General features: G+C 37.6%; 1 protein-coding gene across 11 annotated transcripts in view; it reads right to left on the bottom strand.

Moving 5' to 3' along the window:
* The window catches only part of LRCH3 (leucine rich repeats and calponin homology domain containing 3), a 62491-nt gene that overhangs the window by 19166 nt on the left and 23519 nt on the right, over window positions 1-19806 (bottom strand). For 5 of the 11 annotated variants that reach the window (XM_069025017.1, XM_069025015.1, XM_069025022.1 and 2 more), the window contains exons 2-14: window positions 18833-18977; window positions 17533-17659; window positions 16884-16989; window positions 16563-16699; window positions 15500-15609; window positions 11249-11342; window positions 10300-10420; window positions 7645-7793; window positions 6247-6323; window positions 3413-3508; window positions 2946-2997; window positions 2655-2795; window positions 1380-1427 (exon numbers count right to left, since the gene is read on the bottom strand). In XM_069025017.1, coding sequence (XP_068881118.1) covers window positions 1380-1427; window positions 2655-2795; window positions 2946-2997; window positions 3413-3508; window positions 6247-6323; window positions 7645-7793; window positions 10300-10420; window positions 11249-11342; window positions 15500-15609; window positions 16563-16699; window positions 16884-16989; window positions 17533-17659; window positions 18833-18977 — 1403 coding nt within the window. Of the gene's footprint in view, window positions 1-204; window positions 259-1379; window positions 1428-2654; window positions 2796-2945; window positions 2998-3412; window positions 3509-6246; window positions 6324-7644; window positions 7794-10299; window positions 10421-11248; window positions 11343-15499; window positions 15610-16562; window positions 16700-16883; window positions 16990-17532; window positions 17660-18832; window positions 18978-19806 lie in introns of all 11 variants that reach the window. The other 6 variants (XM_069025016.1, XM_069025023.1, XM_069025025.1 and 3 more) reach the window with 3 other exon arrangements.

Raw genomic sequence — 19806 nt, 5'->3', positions numbered from 1 at the left:
AGCAAACGGCTGACAGCAAAAGTGTCAATATATTCATAACATCATAGTTCACAGCTAAGCTACTTTCAAAGGAGATGGGTCATGTTTTATGCTATTCAGATTAGCTCTAAAACAGTTGCTCTAATCTGAGACAATCATAACATGTCGTCATTTCTATGCTCTAGAATCTGCCACAGAAAAAGGCCATTACGTGCAGGATCTTACCACTAACAAGGCACTATCATCAGTATGCTGAGACCTTCTGGATGGAAAGGGACACTGGGAGGTGGGAGAGATGGAGCAATGTCAGAAACACACACAATGTCAGAAACACATGGTACGTGAACAGACAGACATTTTGGAACATGTACTGCTTGCTTATAGCACTGTGAGGCTCTTTAAAACAATCCATGAATTATCTGTAACTCTGTAGGAATACACAGCCATGTGACCCAGGAATTACAGTGCAGTCATATTACTTAAGGAATCAATTATTCTGCTTTCTGTGTTGTGTCAAGCAAATACAAAAAACTATGTATTCACAGTGCTTACTCTGGTAGAACAAAGGACCTTTTAAAAGAATAAATTAAGAACAGAAAAACATTAGGGAGAAAAAGGAGCAAAAACTATTTGAATTACCCCACATCTTGGTAATTTTCTAACAAAAAGAGTTAGTTGGAAAATGCTGCTAAAGAACTATCACATTTGTTATGATATTAAAAGTTTTGATCTAATTAACACTACCAAGTGAATTATCTTTCTCTGGACAAAAGTGGGGATGGCAAGCAGTGGAAGAGCTGTCACTATGCAGAAATCTGATGCAGAGAGTGAACAGATGTCATTGGCTCAACTCTGTATATTTTAGAAGACTGAGCCTTGTATGATTAGTGTTCCTGGTTTTGATTATAAAAACTATATTATTATCAAACTATAGCAGAAAAACTTAAAAAGAAAATTATTCCTTTTTCTGACAGCCCTCAAAATTCTAAAGCTTAATATTTCTGGGAGAACTGGCGATCTAATAACAGGAAACCATGAGAAAACTGATCAGTGAAGGATGACTATAACACTGTAACTTGACTGAATACTCCTGTTAGAATATAAACTGTACTGCTCACAAGGAGCAGGTTAAAATGGAATATGAAATGTATTTTCTGCAGAGAACACAGAAAACGTACAAGAAACAATAAAACAAAACACTTGGACAGGCAATCTACATGAACAGAAGGAAATACTAGACTGATCCCATAAGCAAAAAACCCCAACCCAAGGCTTAATAACATGTGAAAACTATGCTATAACCCAGTTTTGAAGTGTTTTCCACAATGAGGAAAATAACTGATGGAGAGCTAAGAATTTAAGTGCTGACATCCCCACTAATGCTCTTACTAGACTCTTACCTCACTATCCATTGGACTTTGTTTCTGAGGACTTAAGGAGGCTTTTTGCTACACAGAAAAAAAAGAAATTTAAAATAATGTCACAGAGAAACAAAAGCTCACAACAAACCAGCATAACTTAAAAGTGTTTTAAATTAAAAGCCTTAGTTTTTAATCGAACATGCATTGGGGAAATTGCAAATTTCCCTGAGCTGAAACTTTCCTGATATTAGTAAAAAAATCAGCCTCTATTCCATATTCAAACAAACAAAAAAAAAATCAAATTATGCATATGAAAGATGCATAATAAACCCAAAATACAACCCAAGGGAGGAATTTAACTGCTGAGAATAAAGTGGTCATGAATAACAAAGACAACAGAAGAAAAATACCCAAAACCCAAACTCAAACCAAAAACCCCAGGAGACTCATCAATAAACAACATGCATCCTATAAGCTTAATCTTTAACTAAAAGACTGAGCTGAATCTTTAATAAGCACCTTTCCTACAAAATAGTGCCAGGGGCCTGAGAATAGTTGGTGCTAACAAAAAGCCTAGTTTCAGACAGCTAAGACCCTTTTTCTAAACTAACTGTATATAATAAATATATGCAATAAACCATTATTTGCTTCTCTGCAGACCACCCTAAGCCCAAAATATTAACCGTAACATTTCTTAAATTTGTGATGGTGAGATTCAGGTAAGTGACCAGAGCAGCAAAAAGTAAAACAAATTTAAATCAACCATCACATAAACAAACTGGCATGTTAAGCAGAAGACTTCATATTGAGTGCAGAGACAGAGAAGACACAGTGCTCAGAGTGAGTGCCTGATCTACTGTAAGTCTGCACCCATGCTTTACACAGAAGTAACTTATTACCATAAAATAGCAAAATAGATCAGACAGCATTATATTTTTGTGTGTATGATGATTATTTCCTCCCAGCTACATCTGTCCTCAAAATGAAACTGCCTCTATGCCTTCTCAGATAAAGACCTCTTCTTTCTTAAACCAATCCTGACACATCTATGCAAATGAAAATTGAGAGAATAAGGTAAAATCAGAATTCTTTGCAACAATCGTATTTTGGGTAAATCTTCCATCTGCCTCCCCAATTCTAGTTTTGCCTGTGCTAAGCTACAGCACCAACAGTTACTGGACTTAAATGCTATTTGTCCAAATTCTTTATAAAGTGCCAGGAGCACAACATACAAGCAATAATTACCTTGGCAATTAGCTATAATTAAAGGATTTAGAAAAGATAAAGTATGAAGTAGGTACAAAAAGGAGACACCTTAACAAAGTCAAGGACAGCTTCTCTCTGAATCTGCTTTGTTCTCATCCTCTCCTCCTCGTACTGAAGGGCTGCCAGCTGGGCCTCCCGACGGGTGCGCTCGATGTGCCGGCGGTGCAGCTCAGAATCTGTGTTGGGCACCTGGAATCAAAGAGGGCATCAGTGAAGTCAGAGCTGCAGGTGGGTTATGGAGAAACAGCCCATCTCTTACGGAGAACATCAGTTTGGTTTTGCACATCAGTTTGGTTTTGCATCAAACTCATTCAAATGAATTAGAATGCTATGTGTTACCTGGGTCTGGTGACTTGATAGAGAGAGAAAATAAGGTGAATCGGGCAGGGGTCTGACAAATGCAAAAACAGAGAGTAAGTAGACTTTTAATCTTAAATCTAAAAACTTTGCATACATGAATTGTCAGTGACACAAAAGTATTTCATCAAATCATAAGAGTAACTGTCTACTAATAGCTGTGATGATGATTTAACTCACTGTGAATGATAGATTTTGTGCAGTTACTTCTATTTCTTCTCCCGAATTGTAGTAAAATTTTTTTACAGCACAAGATGTACCAATGGGATTGCATATTTGGCATACTACGTTGAGATACCCAGTACTTTATACCCATTCTCTAAGAGTAACCAAACCAGGAATTTTTCAGATGATCCTCATTTAGAGGAACAACTGGCTACTATGGTTATTTGAGGGAGGAGAAAATAATAAAATGAATCAGCAGAAACTATCAATTTCCTTTTCCCTACCTCTCTGTCCTGTCCACATAACTCCTTAGTACTTGGTGATGCTCTCTGTCCTGCATCAAATTTAGAGTTTCAGGTCTTCGTAATTCATCTGTGTCCCTGCAGGTAAAACACCAGGTGGAAGGGGATTTGGCCACTGATGCATATAGACTACTGTCAGATTAATTCTATTCTAGATTACAACTGCTTTTGTGAGAGAAATGCCCAATTAGCTTCAGATAATTACAAAAGTGAAATTTGGACTAAAGAAATTGCATTGGGATACCAAGTCAGATCACAACTACTGCAGTTTGCAATTAAACATAACTTGCTTAATTAACAATGATTTCAAAATACACGAAGATGGATTCTCTCTTTTAAGACAATATTCTGGTTATTGTAGGCCTTATTCTGCTCTGGGAAGAGCAGAATTATTTTTAAATGTCAGGAACCTTTGATATTTTCAGCACAAACCTGCTCAGCTCACCAATCAGGTGACTGCCAGTGACACAAGCCCTCAAAGTGACAAGGTAAACAAGAACCCATCTGGCTCTTACCCATCATATCAACAATAAGGGAGAAATTTTGCAGTCAGTTCTTTGCTAGAAGGCAGCTGTTAGCACTGAAACAACTCCCAAGGTCCACAGTCTACAGCATGTACCCTGACATGTTGCTGCCTAGAAACTAAGTTGATGGAAATCAAGGAGCTTACTCTTGACAGCCTAAACTCTGCGACCTTCGCTCCCGGGGCAGCCATAGAACACAGACACACTTAACCGTGCATTTCCAAAATGTCAGTCCAGCTGGCTGTGTGCACACTTAGGGCCTTTTCCTCACGAAGATGAGATGTGGGAGACCCATATGTTACAGGTCTTTTCTGTTACTTAAATTAGCACCGAAGCACATGACAAATCCATTACTTAGAGCTGTTTTAACAGACAGGACTGGGTTCAGCTCAGTGCTAGGGAGTGTGTTTAGAGCAGAGTACACACAGCTTTGTTGCATCAGGAATGCACCACAGTCTGTCCAGAGGCACAAACTGTATTTATTTAATTGAATCAACTAATTTAAGTACTCTTGAGATGAAGTCTGCGTTACATCCAACTTTCAGAGTTTTAATGGCTCCAGCATGCCTCAGAAAAAAAAGAAGAGGCTGCCTGCCAAGGCATTTGTGCAGAATTATTGTGGAAGCACTTTACAGCTTGTGGTTGCCACAAAATAAAATATTTGACTAATACAAGCTTAAAATACAAAAAATTACTCATTGTCATATGGCTGTTTTTACACAACTTTGAAGGCAGTAACAACATGATCTGGTTTTACTGCTTTAATAATTTCACTCTGCTGCAGCATAGTAAGCTACAATTCATTTAGATCGTTGATTAACTACTTCTGCATGAAGATCTGCTGATATCCTTAAGTAAAATTTTGAAATCACTGGATACCTTACTGAACTACAACTTCCTTTATCATTAACATCTGTCTATGTAAACAGCAGCTCTCCCCAGCTAACCAGCCTTCTCCTAGTCCCTTCAGATTTACCATGGAAACCAGTGTTTGTAAAGTCTAATTATTTCCATGTTGACCACAAATGTTCAAATAGAAAAATAAATAAACAAACAAGCAAAAAATCAGTTTTTCAAACCAAGAGCACTCACTTTTTCTGGGGAGAACATGGCAGAACTGCTGTATCACTTTATACCTGACTTGTGGACAGGATAAGGAATGCTGACATATGCTGAAGTAGTTACACTCCCTTGTATCAGTACAGCTACTGTATCTGCACATTTTCTGCACCTTTCAGAATGCCTATTAAAATGTTGCCAAAACTCTGGAAAAATTTATACACTAACCTTGATTTCATTTTCTCTTTCAATACTATTTTCAAATCCATTAAAAACCGGTTTCTACTGACAGCATAAGTAATGACATACTTAGGACTAGCAGTTGTCTTTTCACCACTCCCCTGTCCCCCCCCCCCCCCCCCCCCCAAACATTCCAAGTACAACTGGGCTGGTTTTCTTTGGAGTCCCTGCAAATTCACTTTCACTCCACAGAATACTGAAATGCTTCAATGGTATAATAAAGGTTATATCAATTTTCATTTGCAAGAATTTGCTTATTTTTTATCTTTTATTTGCTTTTTTTTTATCTTCTTTTCTTTCACTAGACATGCAAAATTTTTTTCAGAAACTTAACCACCCCTCATTGATACTCTCTGTCCAATTCTGACCTTTATTTTACAGATGACCATTCTCTCCAATAAGCCAAGTAATCATTAAAGATCATGGGCATACTTCATCAAAATAAGCAACTTGTTTTCAGCACTGATTCCCATTCTATCCTTTCCACTGATGTAAGCTCATGATTATGGCCCAGAAAGGTACTTTTCAACATAAATGAATCTCCCACAATACTAAAATCAGCAGGAGTCAACCATGAATGTGTCCTCATGGCACATAAGATAGTCCATAGTATCTCTATCCTTCCTGCAGTACCTTTATCCCTTTTGTCCTCTATGTAATACATCTTAAACCAACTATTTAATCAAAGTACAAATTAAATCACAAAAAGAAGATATTAAATCAGTTTAAAACTATGCACTTGAATTAGGCAGATTTCTTTAACCAACTGATTTAAAGTTGAACATTGGCATAGAACAGTTACACCTTTTGCTCATGGCCATTATTAGAATTCCAATTCCTAATCTGGAGCAATAACTTATCAATGAAGTACCATACACACTTCTGGTGAAGCAACAGAAAACAATGCCATTTTCTAAACATGTTTAGTAAATACATGCTCTGCATTCATCATGAAATTCTGGATAAAATTATTGTTACCACAGTAATCCTTACCTGTTTTGATGTAAATGTCGTCTTGTATCCTCTGTTCTCTGAAACTCTCTGATGGATACAGGCTTTGCTGGCGAGCTCTAAGCAAAAAACCACAAAAGACTAAGCTAGCAACTTATTCTGAAAACTGTACATTAATGCCAAACAATCTCTTTGCAGAGCTACATCTGTAACTACTGGTATTGAAAACACCTAACAAAGAAACACAGCACAAGTCAAGGATGTTCATTTCCAACCAAGCAAGCTCACTCTTATTTTTTCCTCCAATTTAAATAAATAATAGTTTCCTGCTGATAACTTGGGGAGTTTAAAACCTCCAGTATTAAGAATCATGCAGAGAAGTTCATGTTGGTATAAAATTTGTATTGAAATGTAAATACATTGTTTGGAGTTTAACTCTACAAGTGTACAGCAGTGCAGACTGGGTTCTCAGAAATACAGAATAAAGGAGCTGACAGTCTTTTATGATGTTCTAAAGAAAGGTCCCAGAGGGACCAAGAAAGCAAAACATGGGATTAATAAGAACACTTTAGGTTTAATCTGAACAACGAAATAATTTATCCTATTGGGAACAGACATATTGCCTTTGGTGTTATTTAAAAACTTCCACTGACACCCATTAATGTAGGAAAATAGAAACTTTTCAAGATTATCTTACCAGTTTTCACTCATGCCTGCATGCATGCTGCTATATTGCAGTCAGCCTTCCTAAGTAGTGGAGTATTTTGGACTGTCTTTTTAGAGAAACTACTGCTTCAGCTCAAAGCAGTTTAATTTTTATGACTAGACAGACCCCAAGGAACAGCTGTTGTGATGCTGAAAAATGCCTCTTCCCTATCTACAGCGAGGAGTCCTTGGATTGCATTGCCCATGGTTGCCTTTTCTGAGTTTTGCTCCTGTGTCTGTGCTTCAGCTTCTGTGATTTGCTATTGAATTTATGATATTTACAAATGAATGCATCTCTCACACTTGTGTGACTGATTTTAAACATAGTAATATAAAGCTGACAAAACAGGGACCAGGCTCCTACATAAAAGCTAAAGATCCACTCTTTTTTTTTTTCTTCAAATAGCAAATATCTTTCTGCTTCAAAACACACAAAACTTTGAAAGGACTCATCTGAATCACAACACAAGAGTTACTGTTTAAGCAGAGCAGCCACAAAGATTTTTTCAGACAAGTTATTCATGTAGTCTGTACAGTGAGCCACTGAACTGTGTAACTGTGTACATAGGTACTAATTAAGACTGACAGAACACAGAATGAAACATTATGTGGCTGAAAATCTGTTTCTGAGGACTCTCTCTAGAAGTGTAACATCCAAATGACTTAAGAGGGAAGAGTTTTCACTAGGGCCCTGCTGGGCTGGGTGAATTTAATGATTTCAAGTGAAAGCACCACCTCATTGGAGATTCGCCGCTGGTCAATGTATGCCATGAACTGGGAGCTGAGGCTGTCTGAGTCCAGGCACTTGGGCTGCCTCACCTCTTCCTCCTCCTCCTCTGTGGCACAACTGTCAATGTAGTCGATCTGATCGAGATCATGTTCCACTTGACAAACATACACAGAGAAAACATCCACAATTAGATAACCCATAGGAGAGCAAAAAACCCAAGAATGCAGCAATGTCAGGAACTAAGGCCCTGCTTTTTCTTCCATCTGGGAAAGCTCAGCCGGAAAGCTCTTGGATTTTGCCAGGCCCACTAATATTAGATAAACAAATTTTGAAATGATGATAAAATTTATGACTTTCAAAAAGCAACGAGAAGCATGTATCAAGCATGTAGTTTTATACTGCTGGGTGCAGATATTTTGCAGTGACTAAAAAAGTAAATACTGTGAGGTTTTTTTCAAAACCAAAAGCTATTTATCAAAATCTTTCAGCTAATACCAATACTGTACAATGATTGTGTACAGTTTTGAATAATTTCTCTTGGTTCTCTGTCAGAAAAATTAGAATGGATATGACATATCCTTCTACTAGTATTACTACTACAACAAAAAAAAGAGCAGCATGTCTATGTTATCTGGATGCAAATACAATAAATGTAAGAAGTGTATGTGAAAATAATGAACAACACTACAGAAAGCAACAAAACCCCTCTAAAACAACATAACGGCACCTGCAATTTTATTTAAAAAGAGGAAGGAAAAAAGTAATTAGGAACCACTCAAATGAGAGCAAGAAACAGCACAGTTTGTCTGGTATTGATTTTCCTTTGTGGGGGAGATATATAGGGCAATTTTTTCACTTGTCACTGCTTTTCCACATTCTGCCCAGGACTCTGAGAGTCATGACATTGAGCAAACCCCCTCTGGTGAAAAATACTGCACTGGGGATGCAGGGGAAAGTGTAAGTTCCCTTTCAGAGCACTACAGCTTTCTTTTTTTCTTGAAACTCTCCCCAAACTTGCTCCAGACTCTTGCAGACATTCTTTTTTACTCCCCCGCCCCTTTCCTGCTTGTCTAAAACAGACTTCTCTTTGCCTCACCACACAATCTAGCAACTGTTACTGCCAAAGCCACCCCCTCTGCTACCACGACCATCCAAAACTACATTCCTATATACTTTGGCTTTATTAAATCACCATCTCAGTTTCAAATCTAAAAAAACCCCCAACAAACCAAAACTCCCCTGCTTTCCAGCCTTGCTTATTAAATAATGATGATGGTGCTGATAGCAACAATAATACAGAAAAGAGTGAAAGATATTAGTATCTGTGTTAGGAACACAAAATTGCAAAGCATCTGGATCTCTGACAGCCACATGCCATGGTTTGTGCCCCTCTCAAATACACCTACTCATGAACTGATTGTGCTCCAGCTTAGAAGTCTGCAAGGCATTTTGAAATCCCTGGTGTACAAAACCCAAAGAACAAAATAAAGTTAGTCTTGGAGGCATAGCTGGCAGCACTACCTGTTATTAAGGCTGCCCAGAGCTCCCCATGACACCATGTCTTCAACTCTTCTAACTGCCAGAATTTAACTGTTTGAACTGAATTTTTTCCCCATTAATGTGTCAAAGAGTGTGAGTCAACTAGAACGCTTCAGCTATTTCTAGAAGATGGCAGAAAAAACCAGAAAGTTGTGGCACAGAAGAATAAGACTAAGAAAAGAAGATGCCAAAAGATAAAGATAGGGAGGAAGAGGGAAGAGAGAAGAAAAAGTGGGAGTTGGGCACAGGAGATTAGAGGTAGTTGGGAAGAGTGACACTTAGAGAAAATGTACTGTAGCCATCAGGGAAAATGAAAAACAGGGAGCAGCTGAGGAAGAAGAAAAATCAATCGAAGTATATGCAGATGAGATCTAACAATAAGTAGGGCAGAAAAATGGAGAAGAAGGAATGATTGAAAAAACAAACCTGAAAGACTATTAAAATTAAGGCATATAGACAAAAGGAGACACTGGTAGCAGCAGATAATTTGGAAGTTAAAATGAAAGAGGACTGTGGAGATCAAGAAACATAGAAAGCACAATCAACTCTTGAACAATTATGAAGGGGATCCTGTTAAGACTGCAGGACACCAACTGAGGAAGTGCAACAAAAAAGCACTGCCACTCACAAACACCAGCCCCTTCTAGATGGCTTTAAAGTTTGGATTAAAATCCAAGACTGGAATGAGACATTTGTACTACTCGGAAATATGAAATTCCCTGACAAAATTGCTCATCTCATTCTGACAGCAGTCGGCACAGAGCACTGACAATTTACTACTGCAGTAAATTTTCCCCAGAAGCTCAAACAGCAAAACTCCATGCACTGAAATTCAATATTCCAAAATACCAACATTTGACGCAGTTGGAGACTTTAACATAGGACATATGCAAAAACTGACAAAGTTTTCAAGAAAATCCCAACTCTGCTGCTATTTGATTTTGCCTTTAGCATCCTTAAAACAACGGTATTTTTACAGTCTCCACAACATTGCTTTTGTGTAATTCCACCTGGACCTTTCTGGTTTTTTTTCCTCTTTAAACAATCAATATCTATAGGGAACATTCTGGAACTTTAATAATGATGACAATACACACTGTTAGCCAAAGGTTACTACTTACCTCCACCATTAGTTACGACTGCATTCCCTCTGTTTTCTTGGTACTGACTTTCTCTTCTCAATCTCTGCTCTTTGGTGATCTCTGCCACACGTAACGGGAGATCTGAGAACTCATCTGTTGGCTTTGGAAAACACAGTGAAGTCAGGAAACATTCTTCTTTAGAAACATAATTTTTTAAGCTACTACCTCTTGATTTGTACTTCAATTGTCCTGTTTTACAACCACAAAACACTAATTTAAAGCAAATTAAGAGCTTTCTTTAGAAACCAGCTTGCCTACAGTTTTGTTTGCAGTATCTGCACATGCCTGAAGACATCCCAGGACAGAAAATCCTAGCACCTTCTCTAAAACCAAGCTAGGAGTGCAAGCAGATATACAGAGGATAGCTCACTGAGACACTTTAGGTCTTGGCTACTTTATAGTTGTCCCAAGAGGAAAAAGGAACTTCTTCCTGGGAATAATAATTGACAATCTTTTTGCTAAGAGATCCTATTTTCCTGCTTCTAAATAGCAAACGGATTTTAACATTTCAAACAAGCTGCAAAGGAAGAAGACAAAATTTCCAGCTGATTTCTGAAGCTGAATTTTCATGTTCAGATTTATTTTATTGAAACAACTTTTCATGAATAATTACAGTTGACTCAGCATTGTAATATGATACTGTTACCAGGTTTTTAAAATGAGGAACCCCATTTTTCTCATTTTTTATACCCCAGTAAATTAATTTCTCATGCACCATTTTATACATTTCTGTTAATATTTCCAACTTGGGTCTGTCCCATATAAAATTGAGCTTGTTTTTTCTCCAATAAAACAAGTAATATTGGCTCAAGGCAACCTGCACACCACCATATCCACGTTACCTATGGAATGTGCTTCCAAATGCATACATTTACTTCTCTTTCCTATACAATACTGCACTCAACAAAAATAAAGCTGCAACACTTACTTCATTCCCTGACCATCTCTTGTCTCCACTGTCCACACTATTGAAGCCAGAATCGAGTGCTCCATATGGACGACTGGAATAGAGTTCCTCGTGGCTGTCAAACACACAGTTTATATGATATAAACACCACCAAAAGCTTCTCAGCTATTACAGAATAAAATCAGCATAAGCTACCAAGCACACTTGCAGCGTGTTCACAAGCTCAGCATGTCTGAAAACCTCACACTGCATTTGCTACAATAGAGCAGGAGGCATGTGCTTACAAGTCACCACCCTTGTCAGTCAGCTGTCACCTGCCACTGCCTGGCCTTTTCAGACCTAAGCTGATTCAAAGTACAGGTCCACTCTTCAAACATTTCCCAAAGAGAAATTATGACAATGCAAACTGCAAAGTGGTCTCATATTTCTCTGTTTAACAAGTCAAACTTCCATTTTCAACTACTCATATGTTTCGGTTGAAAAACACCGTCCAACAAACTATTATATAAATAAGCACAAATACGTACAAAATCACTAAAAATACAGAATATGCTACTTCAACTCAAAAGTATGCAGCATGTATTACATAAATGTCTTCTTTGTCGTAATTACGCACGAAACTGCAGTAAGATGGAGAGTATTTCAATAACATCATAATATAATAACTGTTTTCATTTACAGAGCTTTGTCAATGACATGTCTAGACAAAGGCATTAGACATGTGCCCAGTGTCACAATACATATAACCAAACAGCTATATAGTTCTTTAAATTTCTGGGCTTAGAAACTATGTAATTCAGCAGTATAGACACCACAGATGTCAACTCTGGCAACTGTTGCAGATAGCTACAGTAAAAGAGACAATGGGACTTGTCTGATCCACTGCAGATGGCATTTCACAATGGTTCAACTGTCCTACTGGCACTCGATGCCCCAGGGAGAACTGCAGCAGTAATTACTACATAATGCACAAGGAAGAATGAATTTCAGGAAGCTAATTGCTTCACCCCATCATAACTAAATTGCAGGTCATTTTCTCACTGGTATTGCTCTCAAGTTGCTGCTCCCTCTGCAATTCCACTTTCAGGAAATACTTATTTTCAAATTTATTATTATCATTATTATTATTCCATATGTGCGTGCATGACTTCATAGAAGACTGACAGGCTACAATCAAGGCCTATTTTAGTTTTCAAATAGACATGAAATAGCAAAGAAGTACCAGGAGGGATGAGGCTACAGATGAGAAACATTAAGCTATGCATCTGTTTCTATGCAGATGTAGACTAAAAGACAAGCTCTTGCATCTGCATGGAGTTTTGATTAGCTCAGAGGAGTTCCACTTTTATGGCCTTGTATTTGAACAGAAAGATCATCTGCAAAAATAAACCACCAGAAGGAAAAAAGGCAGAAGAAAAAACAACTCCCTTCGTTTGGTTGGGAAGAAAAAAGAATGACCATGAAATCACCCAATGTAGTTAAAGAGCTACCAACCTGAATCACTGACAATAGAACCATAATTATACTAACAGTTCATAGAACTTACATACTGAATTTAAAACATGGATCAAAGAAAAATCCATCTGCAGTATAATTCCATTTTAAATAAATCAGTGTTTTCAGCATCTCCTGAGCATCCTGTTGTAAACCAAACAATTATTGCAAACTGAGCTCAAAAATATAGAAGTGTTTTGATACAAATTTTCTTTAGCCTCCCTTTTCAATTGGAGAATTTGAAAAGCTATACATCTAACACTAAAGCTAGCTGGAAGCTCAAAAATACATAATCACTATGCCCAGGACTACTTCTTTTTAACAAGAAAGCTTTCTGTATTCCCAGCTCTCACAACTAAACCCAGCTATCCAGTGCTACACACTTTACACATTTATAATCATATAGCAGCCATCCTGAAATCAGCTGAGACTTAAGATTTTTATTCCTCCCTGATCAACAAGCCACAAGGAACAACATTTAGGCCTTTGGACAGATCAGAGCATTTTGGGGCAACTACAGCATATAGGAAGTTGTGTAAGGCTTGAAATCAGAGGATGAGAAGCCAACTGCCTGCTAAGACCAACAATGAAAGACAATACTTGCCACAATTTCAAAGTCGCACTAAAACCTGTATCTTTACCTCCCATAAGAAAGAACAGTAGCCCAAGTCCCAGAATATTCACTATACTGGTTCACCCATGAATACTTGGTATTTTAAACCTTCTAGCTCCAGACTATGCCAATCTGCCTCAGTGCCAAAAACTGCTACACAGCTTCGACAGTTCTGTGTCCTCTCAAACCCATTCCCTCCAGCACCAACCTGAGCTGCTCTGAGTTCACTGTTGCAGCAAATGAGAGACTGGCTTTCTGCAGCTGAACAAAACTTGCTGCAAGATAAATTTCACATAGCTTATGTTTAGAAAAGGATTGTAACATACAGGGTTTCACTCTCGTGAAACAGTCTGATATAATTTGACAAGGCTAAAACCAAGAATTAGCTGTGCTAGAACCTCCAACCCACACTTTCTGCCATAATGTTTCAGTGTATCTTGTTTTATTAGCAGCATCAACAGCCTTGCTATTAAAAATGTTTGATCAAGAGTGAACAGACAGCATGACACAAACTTCTTTAAACTTTAAGAGTCTCTACCACTCAGACTTTCAACCTGCACATTATTACACCAAGCTGATCAGATAAACCAGCAACAAAGTCTAGGTGGACTAACTGATACCCTAATTTCTATTGGTCACATTTGAAGATAACAAAAACAAAAAAATCTTGTGCTTTGCCTAGAAATATTAACTGCATCACAGCTGAAGGATTTTATTTCTTTCATCCCAAATTACATAAAAGTATAGTAACTGGGAATTCTCTTTCACTACAATTTTCTTCTAATATGTACTCTGCTCCATGGACAGTTCTTCCATAGGTACCTGAAGATGAAAGGAATCACCTGCAACACTAAATGCAGCACAGTAACAACAAGTAATTCTATCACCAACTCTTACCTCCTTCTGGGTACAGAAATACAGCTAAAGGAAAGTCAGTTGAAGCTCATTTCATACTGCTGAGTCTGGTAAAAATTCTAGAGAAAGTACCCTCAACTAGTTCTGCCCTTATTTTTACATTTACAATTCCAAGCTATGATTAAAATACATTAATTGTTCTCACTTAACAAAAGCAATTTATGAAAGTTTCCAGAGCAATATACAACTACAGACAGCAGTAAATCAGTGAGCACACAGCCCACTTGATTCTGAATTTTTCTTAAAAATAAACAATTATGTTAGAGCTAAACAGATAATGACATTTTCTCACTTAGAGCCTTTTCCTTCCAGTAAAAGGAAAGTATCCTCAGTATTATGCAGAAACCATCTACAACAGCTTGTACTGGAAATTGATTAACACTCGTCATGCTCATATGTTGACCTCATCTAGAACAGTAATTTATGACATTCAGGGCCGATGAGGAATCACTCTGTCAGTCCCTCATGCAAATTCTTCTTCATAAATCTGACCCATGATGATTTATTGTGAAGCCTCCTGATTTGTGTTTTATTGCTGCTAAGGCAGCAGTACATCCTTCAGCAACTTACTCCTCCACACCTTATTACTACCTTCCAAGATGACTGAAGTAGTTTTTATATATATTCAGTTTCATACTTCACTGACTCCCTTTCTTCTGTATCACATAACAGAAATAAATCATAACTTCTGCTTTTTGCTAGACATCTTAATTTAGCAGCTGATATGGCTGACTGTTCCAATATTTGTGTTACAATGCCAAGTAGCAGTGCCAAGTGAAAGCTTGCCAAAAATAACAGTTTACTAACGGGGTAGAGATCAGCATTTACACCTGCCGTTTGAGCACAGCAGTTCTAAAATTCTGTACAAAAGGTTAAAAATCACAGCAGGGATATGATTCAGTAAGTCTGTGGAAAATATTAAGATCTCGTAAATTGAACATACACATTAACAACACGAGAGCATACCTCCTGTATTGGTTATTATTACTCTCTTTTTACTGCACATCAGCTCTGACCCTGCCTCTCACATGAGACTGTCCAGGTCATCTCCTGAACCACTTCTCCTGCCTTACACACCAGTACCTTGCTAGAATGAACCATGAAATACCATAAACAATATTTTTCAAAGCCACCTCAAATGCACTTGCCAAAGAACAATCTTGATCTGTTTTTTTAATAAATTCAAGGTGGACTGACAAAATTTTCCCGAATAGCATTAAAACTAGGAACATGGGTTGTGCAAAACTTACCATGATACAAATCCCATGGGTCTCCTATCATAATCAGGCAAGTCTGGAGCTATCTTGCATGCTTCTATATTCAGGTATTTAAATATATGAATCTTCCCTTTTATACATATCTTTAAAAAAAAAAAAATCAAGTAAACATAATTTGACAATACATTTTCGAAGTACACTACAGACATTCAAGATGCAGTTGAGAATAATAATAAATGAGCACATTTACATCAACCAATGTATCTTTTATTCTAATCTCACTGCATTTTAGAGTAACAGCTATAGTGGAGCATCATGGGATGCCCGTAATAGACAAATGGAAGCTGTCCTCCAAGTACATCTGGTCCGCAGGCAACTCTGTCAGCTGGATGCTGAAATTTCATCATGCAAACAAGACATGAGTATTTACAAGTACTAGAATTTATACCCTTGGCATCAGAACAGATGCATCCCACCCATGCCCAGATTTGAATGGCAGTGGCAGACTGCCAAAGCCAGCTCAAATTTATAGTCAATAAAGCCAGTAACAGCTGTCTCTGCTTTCACAAGGAAAGCAAAACCCTACTGAAACTACAAGTTTCAGCAAATGCCCCTCTTGACTCTGGTGCAGCAGTGCACAGTAGAACCTGTACTACTCAGGGGCTCGTACACCCACACTGAAAATCAAATTAGTCACTAACAATATTGCACTTTCTAGCTCAAAGGCCAATTTGAGTACTCTGCTGCAAAGTGGACCAGCAAACTGCAGCACTGAGGCCTCAGTCAAAATTTTGACATTTGAGTGGCAGAAATTGAGTCTTTCCTAAAAGAGCTTCCTCTCTCCTATGCTGAAAGCAGAAATGTTCAAGCTAACATTAGTGGAATTCTTTGTAATATCCCTCAGCAGAGACTATTAATACAGTAAAGAGAAGAAAAGGGATTTTTCAAGCTGTGCTTTATATTTAACACTTTTAAGCAATAGAATTTATTTAAAGTTCTCTTGTTCTTAAATAACAAATATATAATCCTTCAGTTTACAACTTAGTTCTGCCATTGTTAGCTGAACTAGTCATCTGATTTTGTAGCTGCAGTTTACCTGTGCAGGAGGGGACTGGAGAGGGTTGTTTTCTAACATGATGGTCTGAAGATGTCTAAGGTTTCTATAACAAACTGGTATTGTTGTTATTTTATTGCAGGAGAAATCTAATCGAATCAAAGGCAACTCAGCAAGCTCTGGAGATAGAAAACAAACATACAATTCAGAAGATTAAAAGAGTATAAGAAAAAGCAAGAGTATAAAAATATGTGTTTCACAAAACAATTAAGCTGTTTCCAGCTCTCAGGGAAAGGAAAAGAGACTGAAAATAAAGAAGTGTTTGAAGTTTCTGCTGTTATAACTGACAGCCATTTTTCTCACCTTCAGGTAAACGCACCAAATGATTTCTTCTGACATTCAGGTCTCGCAAGGATTCCAAATTGCCAATCTGTGGAGGTATTGTCTGTAATTCATTACAGCTTACATCCTACAAAGCAAGAGCAAGGAATGAGTTACCACTGTCTGCTAAGTCTCTGCTAACTAAAATATGCAGCTCTATTTAGGGACTGAAAGAAAAAGACAGCTATTTATATAACACCTCAGATCCTTATATTCATCCAATCTCACTGCTGATATGAAGCATTGTTCTCATTTTAAACACAAGGGGAAATAAAAGCTTTGAAAGATTAAGCATTCAGATGGAGAAAATTATTTCAAGTTACTCCATAGTATTTCTGACAGCATGACTTGCTACGTAAAAGCTTTCTGCCAGAAAAAAAACACAGCAAGAGCTGGAATTCTACCAGCCCATCCTTTCTAGAATAGGGAAAGCATTTAAATTGACATGGATCATTTACTCTCCAGTGCATCTTTCCCTCACAGCAAATTCTTTTAAAATCTCAGAGTATTTAAAACTCTTTTCTAACACATCTATACAAAACCAAATGTAGTTAGAGACACTGTGGCAGACACAGATCTTCCTTAGGCCAAGAGCAGAATAGTAATCGTTGAAAATCAAGTGCATACTCACAAGCTCTGTCAGCTGTCTGAGCCGTCCAATTTCTTCAGGTATTGAAACCAATTTATTATTACTTGCTATCAAAACTTTTAGTGGTAGACTACAGAGGTGTACTGGCAATGTTGGAAGCTGGTTTCGACTTTTGGACAGAAAGAAAACAAAATAATCAGAACTCTAATGAGAAATATTCATGCAATGAAAGACATACAAAAAGTACACTCCATTTAGATGATCAGTTTTTATGATGATTACTACAGAAGTAGCTCCATGAGGCTGTTCTTCATTACTTGCTTTATCTAGTTATGTGTGAACAAACTCTGGATATCAAGTTTCAAGGCTGATCAGATGCTTTTGAACTCAGTGAGGAGGAATGTGACATTTTTGTGCCCTTTCAGGTGCCTCTGATAACTGGCTATGCTCTGTCACAAAAGAGTATGTTTGGGCTGAGTGCAACAGCTTTTCTCATGGGTAGCACTGCAGGTCAGCACACATGAAATGCCACAAAGAAAGTAATGAGACACTGAATATTTAAAGGGTATTTCCGATTAAGTAAGGATAATAATGGTACTGCACTTACTAGAGATACAGCATTAGGAAATCCATATCTGATTCGTATCCTATTGGTACAATTTTCACATCAATAGAAAAAAGAAAGAAATATACTTTTGTCAATTTAGTGTGCTTATAACACCAGAGAGAAATAGCCTGAGACTTTTTTATTAGTATCTCTGCCAATTTCTGAAGAGAAACCTTCCACATCTTCTAAAAGACTCTCTACAAATGGAAGATGCTGTGCACATTTGGATTTCATCAACAGGCCAAGTTGCAGCAACTTGCTTTTAATCCCGGCAGGGAAGTCATAATGCTTGAGAAAGATCTTCCAAAGCCATCAGTACAGTGAAGGCAAAGGGATATTGCACAAGCCTTATTATATATAAGGAGATATATATATATATGTATATATATATATATGGTTATATAACCCATGCATTTAGCTGCTGAGAGCAGCATTGAAAAGAGACTATACAAAAGCTCTACCATCTCTTTTCAGTTTGTATGGTGATATTTCACATGGAAACTACTGGAATTTATTTATTCTTTCAAGCTGGAACTAGCTTTCTTCTTCATGCTCCTCTTCTACAAGCTGTTGCTTAATCCTTATGTTCCCTGATCTACCTAAGTGCATAAGACTGGTTCAGGTTGCTTTGATCCAATGACATATAACATAATAACTTAGCATTATTATGGATGCACCAAAATGTATAAACCTAGACGACTCATACTAAAGCAAAATTTGTAAGACATCTGTTACCTGATATTTAAAAATGTTAAAGACTGTAAGTTCAAAACAGCCTCTGGGATATACCGAATGCAGTTCTGGTACAAATTAAGAGTCTCGAGGGAGACAAAGTGACAGGCTTCTGCTGGAAGCTCCGACAATCTGTTCCGTGACAAGTCTGAAAGGAGGGAAAACAGAAAGATTCAGTAAAGCTGCCTTAGAACTTCACAAGGTTCCTTGCTTGGCAAGAGGCAGAAGTTTAACCAAAACACCTACCAAATGTTTATATTTGAAGAATCAGTATTTTTCCTTAGACAATTCCAATTACCAGTCTATAGGCATAAAATATCCATGAGCGTTACCGTCCTTCACAAGCTGCACTGTGATAAATAATGCAGTTGCAAAGGGCTATTTTTTCTTTAAAGGTCAAGGAAAGCTGCTGCTTATAAATGCCAAAGGGCAGTTCTAACAGACACACACCTACAGTCCCCACTTCCTCACACACCCAGCTCTGAGTTCTGATAGAAGCATGACCCAACCTCCAGGTGATAGAAGATCACTACAGCAGGGCCTATGATGGATATAAGTTCAGCAGATGTTGCAGGGTGCACACAGGTAAGAAAGCACGAAAGTCATGGAAACTTCTAATCCAGCAATACAAAAAGTTAATGGGGAACATAATGAAGCCCCTTGTCTGCTCACCAACAAAAATTTAAAAAAAAAAAGAAATCAATTAAAAATGAATCCCCCCCATACACACACACCAAGTGCTTCTTTCCAGCTGGTATCAGGCTCAAACATGACCTCAGCTTCAACTTGTCCAAACTTGACTTTGAAAAAACAACTCTTGTAAATGCATGTTTCCGACAGCTCTAACAGTGGGAGTTAAAAGTACAAAATGATAGAAGTCAGCTATAAGTTCACATTTCATATCCAGAATTGTTTTATTATTTTATGACACAAAGCAGTTTGAGATCTTTGCTCTACTTTTCTGGTTTTTGTGAAAA

Source organism: Aphelocoma coerulescens, chromosome 9, assembly GCF_041296385.1.
Source record: "Aphelocoma coerulescens isolate FSJ_1873_10779 chromosome 9, UR_Acoe_1.0, whole genome shotgun sequence".
Taxonomy (NCBI): Eukaryota; Metazoa; Chordata; class Aves; order Passeriformes; family Corvidae; genus Aphelocoma; species Aphelocoma coerulescens.
This window is presented reverse-complemented; position numbering and strand designations above follow the sequence as displayed.